General features: G+C 44.9%; 1 protein-coding gene across 1 annotated transcript in view; it reads left to right on the top strand.

Annotated features, from left to right (window-relative positions):
* The window catches only part of TCF3 (transcription factor 3), a 65,771-nt gene extending 47,992 nt beyond the window's left edge, over positions 1-17,779 (top strand). The window contains exons 13-17 of the mRNA XM_081346923.1: positions 1,074-1,203; positions 2,245-2,392; positions 3,530-3,768; positions 12,629-12,773; positions 17,135-17,779. Coding sequence (XP_081203049.1) covers positions 1,074-1,203; positions 2,245-2,392; positions 3,530-3,768; positions 12,629-12,771 — 660 coding nt within the window. The 3' untranslated portion in view covers positions 12,772-12,773; positions 17,135-17,779. The remainder of the gene's footprint in view (positions 1-1,073; positions 1,204-2,244; positions 2,393-3,529; positions 3,769-12,628; positions 12,774-17,134) is intronic.
* Positions 17,780-18,458: the final 679 nt, after the last annotated feature.

Genomic DNA, 18,458 nt, shown 5'->3' with positions numbered 1-18,458 from the left:
TGTCTAATATAGAGCCTGGGTGAAATGTTGGTTTGTGGTGTTTTGTTTTGTTTTTTTGCAATCTCATCAGTCAAATCATCAGCTTTGCAGCACTGATGTTGTTACTAATTTGGTAATGAAAACCAAATCTGCAAAAAGACGACCAAACACAGACAGCACCAAGGACCCCACAATATTGTAGATCTTGATTTCTTCTTATTTTTCTGTGAATCAACCTCTGCCTGTTCTTACATGCTTCATGACTCACTCAAAATCAGGTGGAGCTTCAGTAGCATTGCTGTGGCGGTCATCCTGTCCTTTTCTAACTATGCTCTGCAGACACTTGATAGCATTTTGATAGTCAGTATGCATCTTTATGATTCTATGGAAGGGCTGCTAGATCTAAAATTCCTACCTATAGACCTGGTTCACACATCAGATTAAGTCCTAATTTAGGCTTATTGGGCGGCACACTGGTTCAGCTGTTAAGACGCTGGGCTTGTCAGCTGGAAAGCCAGCAGCCCATGTTTGAGCCCCGAGCACCACACGACGGGGTGAGCTCCCTTCTTTGCCCCAGCTCCTGCCAGCCTAGCAGTTCTAAAGCATGCAAATGTGAGTAGATAAATAGGTACCACTTCAGTGGGAAGGTAACAGTGCTTTATGATATCATGCTGGCCACGTGACCACGGAAATACCTTTGGACTTGAAACGAGATGACCACTGCCCTCTATATTCAGCAATAACTAGCAGAGTAAAATCTGCAGGCATACTGGAATAATGGCTTAGCATTATGTTCAAATCTGAATTGTAATGATTGATCAACAACCAGTACTTAAAACAATCCTGGCAATATTATTAAACTTGATCACCATTTGCTCCTGAGGCGTTTGCTGTGATTAATGAAAACTGAGGCTTTAAAAGAGGGGCTGAAAACGCCCCTTTCAGATTTCTATACTTGCTTACTAGCATTGCCTAAGGCAGTGTTTCTCAACGTTGGGGACTTTAAAATATGTGGACTTCAACTCCCAGAATTCCTCAGTCAGCATCACTGGCATTGTGGCCTTTCTGGACCTTGTTGCTGTTCTTTTTGGCAGGTGGGGGCAGGTCACCCTGAAGACAGCCTCTCTAGCAATCCTGGTCTTCTCCACAACCATGTTGCTCTCCCTGCCCAGACCAGCTCGCTTCCTGACCTCACTAGAGGACAGTCTTCAGATGCCTTTAGCGGTAAGGCTGAGTTGCAGAATTCGAATGCTGAATCTCAAAACCCCAGTCTCTCGGCTGGTGCAAGGTAGGGTACTGGACAAGTGAGGTAATGACCTCTTGGAAAATTACAGTTGATACGTTCCCTTTATAACAGAAGGAAAGGAACGAAAGTAAGGGGACTCTTCTCTATCTTCATGTCTATGGAGATTCTCAGTCATCCAGGTCACGGTTGTTCCAAAGGTGCTTTTTCAATTCTGACTGTCAGAACTGAAGAAGTCTCTTGAATTAGAAGCAAAACGTCTTCAAGGAAAAACAAAGCAAATCCAGTTGCCCTTTTGGGGGTGGGGGAATACCTTTGAGATTTCTCCATGTGAATCTGCAACTCAGAATCAAAAATTATTTCATTAATTATTATTTTAGATGTTTTATTTTTAGTTTTTTTTTATCCTGCCTTTATTATTTTTATAAATAATATGTAATATTTCTTCCTCCTATTTTCCCCACAATAACAACCATGTGTGATCACTTGGGCTGAGAGAGAGTCCACAGTCCCAGTGGGCTTCCATTCTTAAGGCAGGACTAGAACTCACAGTCTCCTGGGATTGGCCTAACGTCACCTAGTTGGCTTTCATGCCTCAGGTGGGACTAGAACTCCTGGTGATTGGGCCAAAGTCATCCAGCTGGCTTTCGTGCCTAAGGCGGGACTAGAACTCACAGTCTCCTGGTGATTGGCCCAAAGTCACCCAGCCGGCTTTCGTGCCTAAGGCGGGACTAGAACTCACAGTCTCCTGGTGATTGGCCCAAAGCCACCCAGCCGGCTTTCGTGCCTAAGGCGGGACTAGAACTCACAGTCTCCTGGTGATTGGCCCAAAGTCACCCAGTCGGCTTTCGTGCCTAAGGCATGACTAGAACTCACAGCTTTCTGATTTCCAGTCTGATGCCTTAAATTACAACGATGTTGAAGATTTCAACTTAGGTTGTAGGTTAGAAGAAAGGGTGATTTTCCTACATTTCTCATGTTATCCTTGGGTCAACCTTCTACTTGGTTTGGTTCCATTGCAGGCTTGACTGGGGGCCTGGGGAGGGCCAGCGTCTCCTCTGGCACCAGCGAGATCAAGCGGGAAGACAAGGAGGATGACGAAAACACCTCAGTGGCTGACAATTCAGAAGAGGAGAAAAAAGAACTGAAGCCATCTCGAACCAGAACAAGGTGCTCACTGAACAGGTCTCAACCTTTCTCTGTTCCCTTTGGAGGCTAACCGGGCAGGACAAAATCCTGACCCTGTAAGGGAAGCCTAAGGCAGGGGTAGGCAACCTCGGCTCTTTTATGACTCATGGACTTCAACTCCCAGAATTCCTGAGCCAGCCAAGCTGGCTCAGGAATTCTGGGAGTTGAAGTCCATGAGTCATAAAAGAGCCGAGGTTGCCTACCCCTGGCCTAAGGCGAAACAGCCTTCTCTGAAACCTTTCAGTCTTTGGGGAGAATCCACTCAGAGTTTTCCAACCTCTAGGAACCTACCACAGATATTAAAGGGCCAACCTCTTGCGAAACTGGGGGCAGGTTGTCTTGTTAGAGAAATGGATCGGGAAGAAGCTCCCATCTAATTTTTATTCATTTTATTTTATCAAATTTAGAAGCCATTCATCTCCCTCTTATTGAAGGAGAGATTTTTCCAGCTCAGGCAATTCCTTTGGCTGGCTAATCGAAAGAAGATAAAAGATATTGGTGGTGGTTTGTTGTTGGTGGTGTTTTTTTTTCCAAATTGATTTTAGTTTTATTCGGTGCATGCATATTTTCAAATTTTTTGCTCCTTTTCCCTGAGAAATTGTGGAGAAGCAGAACCACCCTACTGAGACAACTTGACTTAATAGCTTTTGGTTCTATTTATCTCCCCTGATCCTTTGTCCCGTCCCTGTTCCCCCCCCCCCCCGCCATTTCCTTGCAAAGGTCCTGAGGAGAGGAGAAAGGCATGGCTTATTTCCTTGAGCCTCTCTTTTGTCCCACACTAATGTAAAATGTTCTCTAGAACAGTCGACCCAAAGGGAATACAGCTTCATTCAGAACATTGGGGGGAGGGGGGCCTGTCAGGCATGCATGTAGTAAATATTGACTAAAGATGGCAAAATAGATTAATTTCTACCTTTTCAATTATCTTAAAAGGGGGGAAAAACACCATTGTGATATGTTTGTTTTTCTGTCGTGTGTGCATGTAGGGGTGCGCACATGTGTGTATTATATGTATTACAGTTTTCCTTTTTTTTTTGTGAACATATTCCGGTGCCGAGGTGTGCACACACGAAAAATGTCCCCCCTTCTCCTTGTTTCATTCTTATTTCAAATTATCAGTCAAGATGAGGATGAGGAGGACGACCTTCTTCCCCCAGAGCAAAAAGCCGAGCGAGAGAAAGAGAGGCGGGTGGCCAATAACGCTCGGGAGCGCCTGCGTGTCCGCGACATCAACGAGGCCTTTAAAGAGCTTGGGCGCATGTGCCAGCTACACCTTAACAGCGAAAAACCACAGACCAAACTGCTAATCCTACATCAGGCTGTGTCGGTTATTCTGAATCTGGAACAACAAGTTAGAGGTCAGTGGAGGCTTCCGATGTGGTGACGTTTCGGAACGGCATGGGGCTGTCTGTCTGATCCTTTCAACCTTGCCCCGGCCCACCGTGGTGGGCAGGCCTGCCCGACGCTCTCCATCCTGCTGACGTTTTCCTGCATCCTTTTTTTTTTTTTATGACGATGCCTTAAGTTTGGTTTTGCGTTTTACTTCTCTGTTCCATTTTGGTTTTGGTTTTTTTGTTGTTGTTGTTTTTTTTGCATCCCCTGTAAATTCCTGTGTTGCATTTGGAATAAGACAGAAGCTGCACTTTCTGCATGCCAGCCAGCCTCGTGCCTGTGCGGGGACTCTTGCTTTTCTCTCCGTTCTTCCCTTCTCTGCTACTTAGCGCTGGAGAGGGCGGCCCACCCTGGATCTCAGCGCTTTGTTGCTAAATGTGGGGAAAGGGCAGCGTCTGCAAAGATCAAGTTTCTGGTGCAAACTGAGGATGAGTTCACAGCGGAACCACATAATACCATATCCTTCTTTCCAGCCCCAGCCTCCTAGAACATTTTCGTACACACCTCTTTTAAGTACAGATAGTGCTCGACTTACAAACATTCGTTTAGCCACCATTACAACAGTACTGGAAAAAGTACCTTATGACCATTTTTTACATTTACAACACTTGTAGCATCCCCAGGGTCACGTGATCAAAATCAAAGACATTTGGCAACGGGCATGTATTTATGACGGTTGCACTGTCCCAGGGTCCTTTGATCACCTTTTGTGACCTTCTGACAAGCAAAGTCATTGGGGAAGCCAGGTTCCCTTAACAACTGTGCCGAGAAAAGTCCTAAAATGGGGCAAACCTCACTTAGCAAATGTCTCACTTAGCAACATAAATTTTGGGCTCAACTGTGGTCGTAAGTCGAGGAGTACCTGCAGTAAAGCGTAGACTTAGGTTTTGGGAAATCCTCAACACTAAAAAGAAATGGTACCGTGTCTTCAAAGTTACTATCTCTGCTTCCCCACTCGAGATCTTGTTTTGGTGGGGGAATTTCTTTATCCCGTGATAAAAGTTCCCTGTGGAAAATACATGACTGTAAATCCCTCTGCCTAGAATAGTCTCAAGATACCTGTTGTGTAGTCTGTGGTGTAGCTCTTCAGGGTGTCTCTCTCTGACCATCACCAGGAATGACTGAATTTGGACCATGAGCCATACCATGAAAAAGGAGGCATGCAGGGAGGGATAGGGAACGTACACCTGGGAGACACATCTGTGTCCAAGCTTGTGGTAGTTTTAAGATCTGGGACCAGCACCTTGCAGCATGGAAAGATGCTCAGAGGACCTGGGATTTTTACTTACATCGAAAAGTGTGAGGTTCTGACTTTGAAGGTCATCTTCTGTCTATAACCCAAGTCTTCCAATCCCACCGTGGTCCCAGATCCCAACGTAAACCTCAGAAGTCACCAGCCGTCCCTGCAGAAGTAGAATTCAAGGATCACTGTTAGGATTCTAGGGCGCAGGATGTCCCGGAGGAAGGAAGGAAGGAGAGGGGAGGGGAAAAAATTGAAATGGGTCTCTGCGGCTACCCTAGAGGAAAGATGGACTTCCCACCAAGGGTAGTTGTGCTAATTTTTTTTTTCCGCTGGGAATGCTGTAAACGCTTGGCTGTGCATGTGAGCATCTAACCTTCCCGTGGGGTTATCTTGGCAGATTTGACCTCTTCCTCTTCCTCAAGAGAGACGGCTGTATTTACCATCAAGATCCACAGCCTGTTTTGTACTCTGCTGTCATGTTGCAATGCTGGAATTCATTTATGCTTTTCTTCACTTTTCTTTTCTCTTTTTTGCCTGTCATAACATGTATAACTTTGATTTCCTTGTCCGACGTTTTCTTGTTCTTCTCCCCTTCTCCCCCATCCTTTACCTGCTTTCCTACAGACAGTCCCCAGCCGTGACCTCTCGGTGGTTCCCACCCTCTACCTTGTACTTGCTGCTTGCTCAGAGAGAGAGAGAGAGAGAGAGAGAGAGAGAGAAAACAGGAATGGGGAAGTGGGTTGGTGCAGAGAGCAGGAAAAGGAACGATCTGTGAGAGGAAGAGTTGGCGCATGGTCCTCTCCTTTGGACTTCTTCAGGCTTTGGGTTTTTGATTTCAAAAAATGCAAAGCCTTTTACCTGAAATAGAAGATTAGTGAAGTTTTTGCCTTGACTGGCCAGCAGTTGGCATTCCTACATTTAATCTCCCTTGGGGAGAAAAAAAAACATTTTTCAATTGGATATTTTTGGGGAACCCTTGGTTCATTCTGACTTGGCTGCTTTCTTGCAGATATTCCGTTAACCAATTAGGTAACATCGGTGCTAGCACTTTCCTAGCGCTGATGATGTTACCTAGTTGGGTAATGAAATGTCAACAAAAAAAACCCACCAACCGAGCTCAGAGAACACCAAGGACCTCACAGATCATCCCTGAGATACAAATTTTCTCTTCTAGGGAAATTTTCGATCCCTTGCGACATTTTTTATAAAAGATCTTAACCAGGGAGAGGATCCATCAGATGAGCCTCATATTTCTGAGAGTTGACATCTGTCATCCTAGAAAAGGCAGCCCGGAACACTTTTTCCAGCAAAAACGCAGTGAAGATTGAAGTTAGAACGGGACCCTCACTAAATACAGGCTTCTACTTCTCATAGTACCTTGGATGGGTTTTCTGCAGGACTTTCTCCTCTCCCTTTCAATCCCACCAGTTACGAATTTATTTAAGAATTTATTAAGTTGCTATCCTTTTGTGAGGGTGCTACTTTATTTTATATAGGCCAAAACACTGTGGAATATCTAGCCGGTGTTAATCAGGCAGCACTGGTAGCTAATAGCTATCCTTAATACTCTTCTAAAGTTTAAATTTGCTTTGGGATAAGAGTAAGATTGCACAGATTATTATAGCATGTGAAAGGGCTGAATTCCTCCTAAGAGGAGCCACCGATCTGAACGGTTAAATGTAGCCCCAAGAATTGGGATGCAGTTTCAATTTTGTTTGCTATAGTCATCAATTTATATTTCCTCAAATCATAGTTAGCTGTTACAGATCCTATTGGATGTGGCTATGTAGGTTTAGTTTTAAATTGACTTTGACAATCCTTTACGTAATTATGAATGTAAAATGTGAACTTGGCTTGGAAATATGTCCTGCTGCATTCAGACTTGCTTCTAAGCCGTATTGATAACTCCCACGCAGGTGTAGCAAAAAAATTAACCAGACCATGGTTACTATTGGAAAAATAACAGTCAACTTGGTTAATTTCAAACTTGGTTACTTCTACTGTTGCTTAGTTTGTTTTGGATAGATTTTGCTTGGATAACTTGTCGTTTGGTGTATTAGGTGTTAATTCTGGGATAATAGCTTTAATTCTGTAACTCAGATGAGTAAACTGTGTGGATCCATACCTTGTCTGAATTTTGAACGCATACCAGAAGGAGATGGCACTTAAGTGAGCCCTACATTTTTAGCTACAATTTTTAAATCCATTGGATCTAAAATTCATTCTGGATTTAGGCTGAATTCCCAGACAAGAACATAGGAGAATCCAGGCTGACATTTGACTGTGAAGCTTACCCCAAAAGGTCATTTTCAGAGTGAAGTTTCCCAAGTAGTAAGTGAATCACTGAAAAGATAAAGTAATTGGGAAGCTTGTCTTGGATGGTTCTGGATACCGGTATTAAAAAAATCAAGAGATTAACAGTTACCGGGATTTCGTATTACTCTGGCTTACCTTTTGTAGTTAGGAGGCTGGAAATGAAAAGCACACAAAAAGACATCCTGTTTTGCTTGGCTAGTTGGATAAGAAAAGGGTTGCTTAATTCCAAGCTACTATTCGGGTTCTAGAATTATGCCTTCACATACTGTTTCAATAGGAAATCTTTTCCAGTGCAAAATGGTTGCCTCGTGTCCTCAATTCACTGGGGACATCCACTACACCTTGTCAAAAGAAGGCAATTATATCTACCTTTTAAAGGATTTTTTTTCTTTTTCTCTTTTTTGCTCTGGGGAAAAAGGCTGTCTCTGTATAAAAATAGGACATGATGGGGCAACATGGGAGGGAAAAGGATTTCCAAGGTTCAATCTGCCAAATTTTAAGGTGCTGCCAATGCTCATAACTGTTTTATATGGGATCAGTCTTGATTATGCTGAGTTTGATTACACCTGGAAGCTACAGTATTTTGCCGGAATGGGTGGCTTGGGGAAGATGTGCAATATTTCAGATAAGCAAGCTATTCTTTTTTAGATGTAGATCTTTCCAGAGCTGGTACAGGTGGTCCTCGAATTACAATCATTCTTTTAACAACTGTTCAAAGTTACGACGGTGCTGAAAAAAGTGACCTGTGACCAGTTCTCACACTTATGACGGTCACCGTGTCCCTACCGGACATGTGATCAAAATTTGAGCACTTGGCAACCAGTATGTATTTACAACAGGTGTAGCATCCATTTGCGACCTTTCCAGGCTGCTTCTGCCAAGCAAAGTCAGTTGGGGAGATCGGGTTTGCTTAACAACTGCGTGATTCATTTAATGAGTGAACGGTCGTAAAATTGGATGTGACTTATTTAATGACTGCTTTGCTTATTTCTGCTGCACAGACTCTACTCATGGCAAGTGTTAGGAAGCCACTTTACAAAGCCAGTTGCAAGTTGTGGCTTTTATTTTCTATTTCCAAATGGCCCTCTTCCTGTAAGAGAAGGAGTGGCAGAATCTGGGGATGGAGTCAAAAGAGGACTCAGCCTAGAGTCTCTAAGTAGCCACAAATGGATTAAGTCTAACCCCTCTTGAATTTTGTTAACCCTTAGCTAGCACCAAAATAGTGCTAATCGTTAGTTAGATTCCCATGCATGGGCATGAGCAATAAATGACTTTAAATTAAAACTTCACCTGTGATCCCGGTCTTTCCTATCTGACACTTCCTTTCTCATCCTGCTTTCACATCCATGTCAGCACAATGTTTTTCCCATTAACTGAAGAAACCAGGAATCACTTAAGGCACTCAACAAATGAAGTTTAAGCTCATAATGATGGGCTTCAGATTTCGTAAGAGAGGGCATGTTCAAACGCACATTAGGCAATAGTGCTGGAGAATCTTGACCTAATGAGGCCATTTTAAAGAACATGGACCAGATGTTTCTCTACGATCCCTCCCAGCAGTTAGAGCAGCTCACTAAAAGTTGAACAGCAAGAAAAGAGTTAGTGAACCAAACTACAAAGCAGAATTCGTTCTTGGTTGAAAATGACTACCACATGGCATGGATCTGACAATCCAGGAAATGGCTTGTTCTTGAGGATATTGGTTTTTTTAGTTATGTCCACCAGCAAGGAGAAATCAAGTAAGATAGGTGAGGTGGAATGCATCAGCATGCATTTCAAAAGCCCTGCAAATCAGATTCCCTAAAACAGCGGTCTCCATCCTTTCCAGCTTGGCGGCCCGGCCCAGTACAGGAGAGTTGGGGGGGGCAGGCTGTGAATGGCAGGCGCATCTGCGCATGGACAGCTCGTGTGCCCTCCACTTGCTTGAATGGAGCACAAGTGGCGGGTGCTGGAACAGAGGGCGCTTGTGCTCTTGCGCGAAGTTCCACTTGTGCGAGTGGAGTTTCACATGTACATATGCTTGGCCATCTCTCCTGCGGCCTGGTTTCAAACAAGCCATAGCCCTCCTGCTCCTGCTATCACTTTCTGCTAATAGGCTCTTTATATGTTGGGTTTTGTATTTCATTGGGTGGCCCCCACTGGCATGCTGTCAGAAGCAAATTGATCTTTGTTGCCTGCGTTGGGACTTGTGGCAGAGGAGTAAAAACTGAAATACAGACAATCCTCAACATAGGATTGGAATGGAGCCTGCCCCTTACGGTCATGATGTAGTAGGAGATGACCAGGCTGAGCCCCAGGTCAGGGTCAAATGCATCCTCAGTTTGGAGTCACCAACCATCAAAACAGACCTAAGTCCAGCCCTCCTTGAAGTCCATTGACTCTTATCTGGCGCCAATTTTTCTTGACCATTAGTAGATCAGATTATGTAGGAGATGACCTGGCTGAGCCCAAGGGAAGGGTTAAACACGTCACCAGTCATGAATCACTGCACCCCCACAAGCAATCTAAGTCCAGCCCACCTTGAATGGCTTTCTTATCTCCCACTTATTTCCCTTGAGCTGTTAGTAGGTCAGATTTTTGTAGAGAGCTTAAGCGTGCAGTGTAAGGGACGTGGTGGCTCAGTGGGTTGGGACGCTCAGCTTGTCAATCAGAAGGTCGGCAGTTTGGCGGGTCGAATCCCGAGTGCCGCGTAACAGAGTGAGCACCTGTTACTCGTCCCAGCTTCTGCCAACCTAGCAGTTCGAAAGCACGTAAAAATGCAAGTAGAAAAATAGGGACCACTACGGTGGGAAGGTAACAGCGTTCCGTGTGCCTTTGGCGTCTAGTCGTGCCGGCCACATGACCACGGAGACATCCTCAGACAAGCGCTGGCTCTTCGGCTTTGAAACGGAGATGAGCACTGGCCCCTAGAGTCGGAAACAACTAGCACGCATGTGCGGGGGAACCTTTACCTTTACCTAAGCGTGCAGTAAATCTTTATACACATTTGAACTACCTGATTCTTCTGAATTCGCCGGCGCTTGACAGATTATCATTTATAGGTTGCATGGAATAAATTTGTAGTGCTTTTGAATTCTATCCTGGCTCCTGATTTCTTGCACTTGACACGTATGTTGTAAGGGTTATAAAAATGCATCAGTCACATGATCAGTCCTATTTTACAATGTTTTGTGGTGGTCATTAAGGGAAGTACCACAGTTGTTGAGCAAACCGTTAATTCAATATGGGCATGGTTTTGCGAAAAGCTGGGTGTAAGTGCCGTGTTTTGGCAAAAACATCATAAAACGCAGTCATGTGATTACAGGATACTGCAAATGGCCATCAATGTGGCCATGTTGCCGAGCACCCCAAGTTCGGTCATGTGACCGTGGGGGGGGGGAACCTGACTGCTGGAACTTCATATTCAGGTCTTAAGTCCCCATCTTCAGATTGGTTGTAACTTTGATCAGTCATAAATCGAGGACTACCTACACGAGGATCAATTTCCTGAGGACATTTTGGATGGGCTGGGCAACCTTTGTACACCGTTTCTTGGTATTTATTTTTATTTTTTGTCTTTGAGGGCTCATGGCTGGTGTTCAAGTGGCATCACAGACCACTCGTTTCGTTTTTGGTGATGGGAGGAGTTACAAGATTCTATAGTCTTTGTGCTTAACTATGCAAGCAGCTGTACTGCTACAAAGCACAATCTGAGGGTGCTCTGGAAGCCATAAAGTGGTATGGGGCTCCAGGCTATAGACTGCCCATCCTTTTTACAGCCCATTATTTTTAATGCTTAACTTGGATTTTGCTCCCCCCCCCTTTCCTTTCTAAAGCAGAGAGAAAGGCACTGCAAGTCTGATTTTTAATTCCCTAAAGAGAAAGAAAAACAAATGCAGGGACAGTACAGATTCCTACTATTTAAGGCTTAAATCTTTAAAACAGCAGTGGAGAATCTATTGTCCAGCCAGTCTTTGGTGGGGAGAGGGAGGGACAAAGTTCCCACTTTTGCATTACTGATTGCTTTGCTGTTTGCAAACCGTGATTCTCTCGACTTGCAAAGGAGAGTCTTAACTTTAGCTTTGAGCATTACTGGTTTCATCTGATGAAGGAAGTATTAATTTCACGTAACAGTTTTCTGTTTCTTTAAATAGACCGTCTAGGAAATAAAGGGCAGAGGATCTTAATCCTGCCCCAGAGTCTTTGGCAGCTTCTTATCTCTATGGTGTAATTCAAGGGTTCTGCTATGATCAATTGGCCTGGCCCATTTTGGCTTGTAGTGGCTTGTGGACATTTTTCCACCACACCTTGGCACCGTCCCCCTCTCTCTTCCCCACCCCGATTCCCAAGTCACTTTTTGCTCCCTGACTAACCCCTGTGGTGCTGTGTGAACCCAGCAGTACGGATGAGGCGCTATCCCTGGAGGACAAAGATCTGAGGGACCGGGAGAGGCGGATGGCCAATAATGCAAGGGAGAGGGTGCGCGTACGGGACATTAACGAGGCCTTTAAAGAGCTGGGACGCATGTGCCAGATGCACTTAAAAACAGACAAAGCACAGACCAAACTCATCATCCTTCAGCAAGCAGTACAAGTCATTCTAGGCTTGGAACAGCAAGTACGAGGTACGGTGCTAGGGGTGCCCCCCCACCTTGAGGTCATTCTCTTGCATGGGTGGGAGGCTGTCTCTTTCCGGGATGTCCCCTACATGCCCTTCTTCGCATGAGTGTCTTCTGTGCCTGTCCCTTCCATCCTTTGCTCAGGGTGCTAAGTTTTGGTTGCCAAGACTTAAGTTTTGCTTTGCTTTATTGCTCTGCCGGCTGCACATGGACCACTGCGGAAATGATCCCCAAAAGACCGAGGATAATTCTGTGTCTAGAATGAAGGGTAAACAACCCATGACTTTTCAGAGGTGGGAGTATGCAGAGTCCATCCGAACTCGCTATCCAGAGCACTGTTGCCCGTTTAGAGACTGGCTGACCACTAGGTGGCAGCAAAGCGCGAGAATTGTCTGGTTTCTCTTTGCTGCCATCTAGTGACCATCTGCCTTGATAGCAGCCAAATCCGGTAGTGGTAGCCTTACTGCAGCTCCCCCAGACCTTGCTGTTTCCCTCGCTGGGATACTTTCTCTCACTTGTGCAGCATGTATATTCATCCTCTGTTTTTCCACTCTTATCCTTCTTGGGGAGGACAGCAGAAAGACTGCTCATTGCAAGATATTGACTCCCACCTAGGTTTTCTCCTCCTTCCCATGGCGCGTGTTTTTTTTTCTCTCTCTCTTTCTCCCAGAACGCAATCTCAACCCTAAAGCAGCTTGCTTGAAACGTCGTGAAGAGGAGAAAGTGTCTGGCGTGGTGGGCGATCCCCAGATGGCACTTTCGGCATCTCATGCAGGATTAGGAGATGGGCACAACCCCGTGGGACATATGTAAAGGTACTTTCTGCTGGGACTTTTCTTGAAGGGACAGAATGGGGTATGCAGCTCCTTCACGTGCAAATGTTCATGTATTTATTTACTTGCCACCCATCTTGCTACAGGTGTCTTTGGGTGGCCTACGACATTAAAAACCGTGAGAAAGGCGTATTACTGATAACAATACAAATACGCATTATAATTAAAGATGGGGAGGGAAGGGGCAGGAAGCACAGGGGAGAGTGATCTCCCATTGGCCCCTCAACTACCTCCAGTCTGATACTCCCCCAAGCGAACTGGCAGAGCCAGGTCTTCAAGCTCTTGCAGAAGGTGGGAGTAGACCCTACCCCGGGGGGCAGGGGGGGCAAGATGTTCCAGAGGGCAGGAAAATAAAAAGGCAGGACACAAATAAGTAAACATAAATATAAATAAATTACAGGTAGTCCTCGACTTTCTACAGTTCATTTGACGACTGTTCAAAGTTACACCGGCACTGGAAAAAGTGACTTAGTCCCAGTGGTGGGATTCAGCCGGTTCGCACCAGTTTGGCAGAACCGATACCTAATGTATCTTTAGTTTGGCGAACCGGTTGTTAAAAGTGGCACTTGAAAAAAGCAGTCTGTGTGCGCACCTGCCTCGCGCTTGCCTCGCGTCTGCCATGCTCTCCACGGTGCACTGCAGGTGATCTGAGGCAGCTGGCCAGGGACAGAAGCACTGCCAAAAACAGTGGAGTCTGTGTGCGTGCCTGCTACGTGCCCACCCGTCACGTCATGAGGAGCGCCGCGACACTCGCAGCAGACCGCGAGGATCGTCGCCACCAATCGCGTGCCAAGCCTCGCGGCCTCCTGCAGCAAGCAGTAGCGGCACGATCGGCGCAATGATCCTCAAGGCTTCCCGTAGCAAGGCTTCCCGTAGCACTGGTGCGATCAGCACCTAACAGGAGGCGCCTCTACACAAGCCACAGCCGCATGGCAGCTTGAACCCAGGATCTATGGTAACCCAGAAGGAGGCCGGCAGCAGCTTGCCCATGCATTCCTTGACCCAGAGGGCTTGGAGCCGGGCGCCTCGGGGCCTCTTCCAGTCAGCAAGAAGCCGAGCTGCAAGTGTAGGCAGGAGCAGGCAGATTGGCACCACCAAAGCCGGCCTGGTGCCTAGCAAGAATCTGCACCTCCCCCCCCCCCCCCGTGCCTGCCTGCACACTCAGCCTGCACGCTCATTTCTAACCAGATGATTGATTTAGCAAAGGCTAAAGGGGGGGGAGGCGGGCAACACAGATTCTCTGTGCGTGAGAAGTTGGCAAAGGAAGAAGGCGAGCGGCAGCCCCAGCAGCAAGAAGGGCCGCCAAAAAACAGCGGAGTCTGTGTGTGCGTCTGCCTTGCCCGAGTCAGCCATGCTCTCTATAGCGCACTGCAGCTGATCCGAGGCGTGGAGAGCCCGGCTGACAGGTGAGCGTGTAGCAGGCGCACACACAGACACCGCTGTGTGTGCGCCTGCTACACGCTCACCTGTCAGCTGGGCTCTCCACGCCTCGGATCAGCTGCAGTGCGCTATAGAGAGCATGGCTGACTCGGGCAAGGCAGACGCACACACAGACTCCGCTGTTTTTTGGCGGCCCTTCTTGCTGCTGGGGCTGCCGCTCGCCTTCTTCCTTTGCCAACTTCTCACGCACAGGGAATCTGCACGCCCGCCTCCCCCTGTGCCTTCGCTAAATCGATCACCCGGCTAGAAACGAGGTTTAGCCAGCCGAGCGCATGGGCAGAGGCACAGGGGGAGGTGGGTGGTGCAGATTCCCCATGAGACTGGGTTGTTGTTTTTTTCCCCACTGCCGGATTTTCACTGCCATACTGTTTAAAAGTTTACTTGAGGGATGGGACTTATTATATGGGTGGCGTGCATATTTAATTTATGATAAAAAAGTTGATAAGGCTTTTAAATCTCATATCTTAAGAAATGCTTTATTGCGTGTCTGGAAAAAGTATTATTATAAGTTAAATTATAAAATACCAATCGGGGGGGATTCCTGGACACGCGATAGAGGGTGTATCTATGGGTGTGAATTTGGATATGATTTCTTATAAGGAATTACTTAGATTGGTAGGGAATGATTGGCAATTGAAGTCGTTAGCTGAGTTAAAACAAGAAAATATTGTACAGTCCTGGTTCCAGTATACTCAACTGCAAGCTAGGTGGAAGTTAGATCAGAAGGTTGGATGAAAATTTGGTCAAACAAATTAAAGATCAAAATCGAGCGCATATAAAGAGAATTTATAATGCTTTAATAGAATTGGATTCGGAAATGGAATTAGTTAAAGATTGTATGGTAAAGTGGGCCCAAAATATTCAAGAACCGATCCCATTGGATATATGGGAGGTAATTTGGGTTAGAAATGTAAAATTTACCCAGGCCCAAAATTTAAGAGAAAATTTTTATAAAATGTTTTATAGATGGCATCTGGATCCTAAAAGGTTGTCTTGTATGTATCCTTATTAACAGCCAAAATGTTGGAGATGTGGTAGTTTGGATGCTACTTATTTTCATATCTGGTGGACTTGTAGAAATATAAGAGCCTTTTGGATTAAAATTTGGTGGAACATTCAAAAGATTTTCAAGAGGAGGATAAAGTTTACTCCACAATTATTTTTATTGGGTGTTATTACAAATTGTGATACTAAAGAAACTAATTTGATGTTGAATTTGATAACAGCTGCAAGGTTATTGGTAGGGCAATATTGGAAGAAGGAGAGCTTGCCCACTATAGAAGAATGGACGCTTAAAGTGTCAAATTTAGCAGAAATGCCTGAGATTTCTGCTTATTTGAAGGATCATTCACAAGAAAGATACATTTCGGTCTGGAGAAGATGGATAGATTATATTCAGAATAAATATGGGACTAAAAAGTTCCATTTAGCCTATGAGTAAATTTTAGATTGTTATTATTATTAATAGTTTATTATAGTGGAATTTTTATTAGTGTTAATTATATGGTATTATTTTGGGTATTAGTATTGTTTAATAACTTGGATATTGTATTGTTTAATAACTTGGATATTAATTTATGTTTTTACTATTATGTTTACTTTTATTTTGCTTGTATTTATGTTAAAGGGGAGTTAAAGCGCATTATGAACTTGGTTATTTATATAGTTGGTTAATGTTAGTTAGATTATGATTATTATATGTGTAACCCTGTAGTCAGCTCTGGGAAGTGGGGGAGGGAGAGGGTTTTTTTTAGGGTGGGTTGGTTTGGGGGATTATATTGTAACTTTTATAAAACTTCAATAATAATAATAATAATAATAAAAGTTTACTTGATGCAGAACGGGAAGGATCCGCACTCTGCATCAAGTAATCTTTAAGGAAACTTAAGCAGCATGGCAGCGAAAATCCGGCAGTGGGGGGAAAAAAAACTCCGTTTTTTTGAGACGCCAGGCTGGCGTGCATTCACGTGCCTCCAATCCCCTTGCTTGCTGCAAAGCCAGATTGGAGTCCTTGGGCTGCTCCTTCCAGCCCATTTCAGAGCCGGTCTCAAAGCGAAGGGAATGGTTCCCACCCCACCCAATCACTGCGGGGCTTTGTTTCCAAAGACCCTCTGCACAGGCTCCGGACAAAACGAGATCTGGGACTGAAAAAGCAGCAATGGGAGCGAAGGGTTGTTCAAAGGAGGAGGAAGAAGGAGAAAGTGGGAGAAGTCACTACCGAACAGGCGAGGCACGACAGGTGTCGAGGCACGGTAGGCCTGGCTGGGGGGGGCCTTTGGCATGGTAAGTGGGAAGCATGGGGCAACTGCCCCCCTCCCCCACCTGCCTCGTGGCAGTGCCCCCTCCCCGCCTCCCCTCCCCCTGCAGAGAACCGGTTGTTAAATTATTTGAATCTCACCACTGCTTAGGACCCTTTTTCACACTTATGACCGTTGCAGTATTCCCTACAGTCACGTGATCAAAATTTGGATGCTTGATAACTGGCTCATATTGATGACAGTTGCAGTATCCCGGGCTCAGGTGATCACCTTTTGTGACTTTCTGACCAGCAAAGTCAATGGGGAAGCCGGATTCACTTAACAACCGTTTTTACTAACAGCTGCAGTGATTCACTTAACAACTGTGGCAAGAAGAGTCGTAAAAGGGGACAAAATTCACTCAACAACTGTTTCACTTAGCAACAAAAAATTTGGGCTCAGTTGTGGTCGTAAGTCGAGGATTACCTGTAGCTGGTTCTGCTGGTTCTTATAAAGTGATCTGTGTAGAACAGGGGTCTTCAAATAGGCACGCTGGCTGAGGAATTCTGGGAGTTGAAGTCCACAAGTCATAAAAGGGCCAAGTTTGAAGACCCCTGGTGTAGAACATCCAGCTTTCTATACCTTTTCCTTTTTCTTTTTTAACAGGTGATTTGTTGTTTTTTTTCCCTTGACCTGGAAGAAGATGTCTGTAGGAAGAAGTGAGGACTGGGTCATTTTCACACCCCTGCTGGGTGTCCACGCCAGAAACTGCAGTCTTGTTGAAATACTGACATGGCAATGGAAAATTCAGTGTGCTCGAAGGAACTTTTATTTCCCTCCACCAGAAAGGAAAAGCAACAACGTTATCCAAAAAAAACAAAACACAAAACACAAAAAACCCAACAGCAAAGATTGCCTTAACTGTATATTCTGGAACTCTTCATGCATATCCTTCAGTGGGAGGTGGGGGGAGACATTTAAGTGGCTTGCGTTCACAAAAGGCCAGCAGAAGAAATTGTGCCTATACGTTTGTTTCTTTTTTTCTTTTCTTTTTTTTTTAAAAAGAACATTAGTTACAATAATTTTTTAAATGTAGAACAAACATAGTAATGCCTTTTTTGTTTTTTAAAGCTTCTTTTGCATCTCTGTTTTGTAAGCAACAAAAAAAATGTAAAAAGAGAGAGAGAGAGAGAGAGAGAAAGAAAGACTTGATGATTCCCCATGCCTTTTTCTGCTGCTGTTTCTATAGTTATTGTTGCATATTATTTTTTAAATAAGATCAACCAGAAATATTAAAAGTTTGTATTAAGAGACTGGATGTTTTTTAAAAAAAGAAAAAGAAAAACAAAAGAAGAGATTGGTACAAGAGAGATTTGCGTTTCGGCTCTGAGACAGTTGCGTGCATTTAGTGAGCGGGTTAAAATCTTCCCTAAGGCTAGTAGCTTTTATAATTAAAAAAGAATTAAAAAAAGAGAGGGGAGAAAATACTGATTATCACCCCAGTTCCTTTTTGTCGCTTGGAATATTGGAGGGTTGGAGGGGGAATGAATCCATCAGCTGCTAGTCTTTGTATCATCGTGGCTTATGTCTTTCACCCAAAGGATGCAACCAGTTGCAATTCTTGGAAGTTTTCTGTTTGGTCTGGCCCTCTCCCATCTTCCCTGCCACTCAAAGCTTTTCCAATCCCTTCTAACAAAAATAGAGAAAGAATGACTCACAGCATTTCTGAACATTGGTTGGAAAACATGGCTTTGAGTTGGGTGGCAGCCTCTGTGTCAAGCGCAAAGGATCAGGACCACATGTTAAGTCGCAATTCAGAAGGATTCCTTGCTCGAGCCTATACACAAGAATCTCGTTGACCAAAGTTCAAATCTGAACCGGCACCAGATAAGGGGTCAACGGAATTCAAGGGGGGCTGGACTTGGACCATTTGTGGGAACGTAACAACTTTAAGCTGATGATGCATTTAACTCTGCCCCCTCCTCCAATT

The sequence above is a fragment of the Vipera berus genome (assembly GCF_964194415.1).
Source record: "Vipera berus genome assembly, contig: HAP1_SCAFFOLD_160, whole genome shotgun sequence".
Classification (NCBI taxonomy): domain Eukaryota; kingdom Metazoa; phylum Chordata; class Lepidosauria; order Squamata; family Viperidae; genus Vipera; species Vipera berus.
Note: the sequence above shows the minus strand (reverse complement) of the source record. Positions and strands in the feature narration are given on the sequence as shown.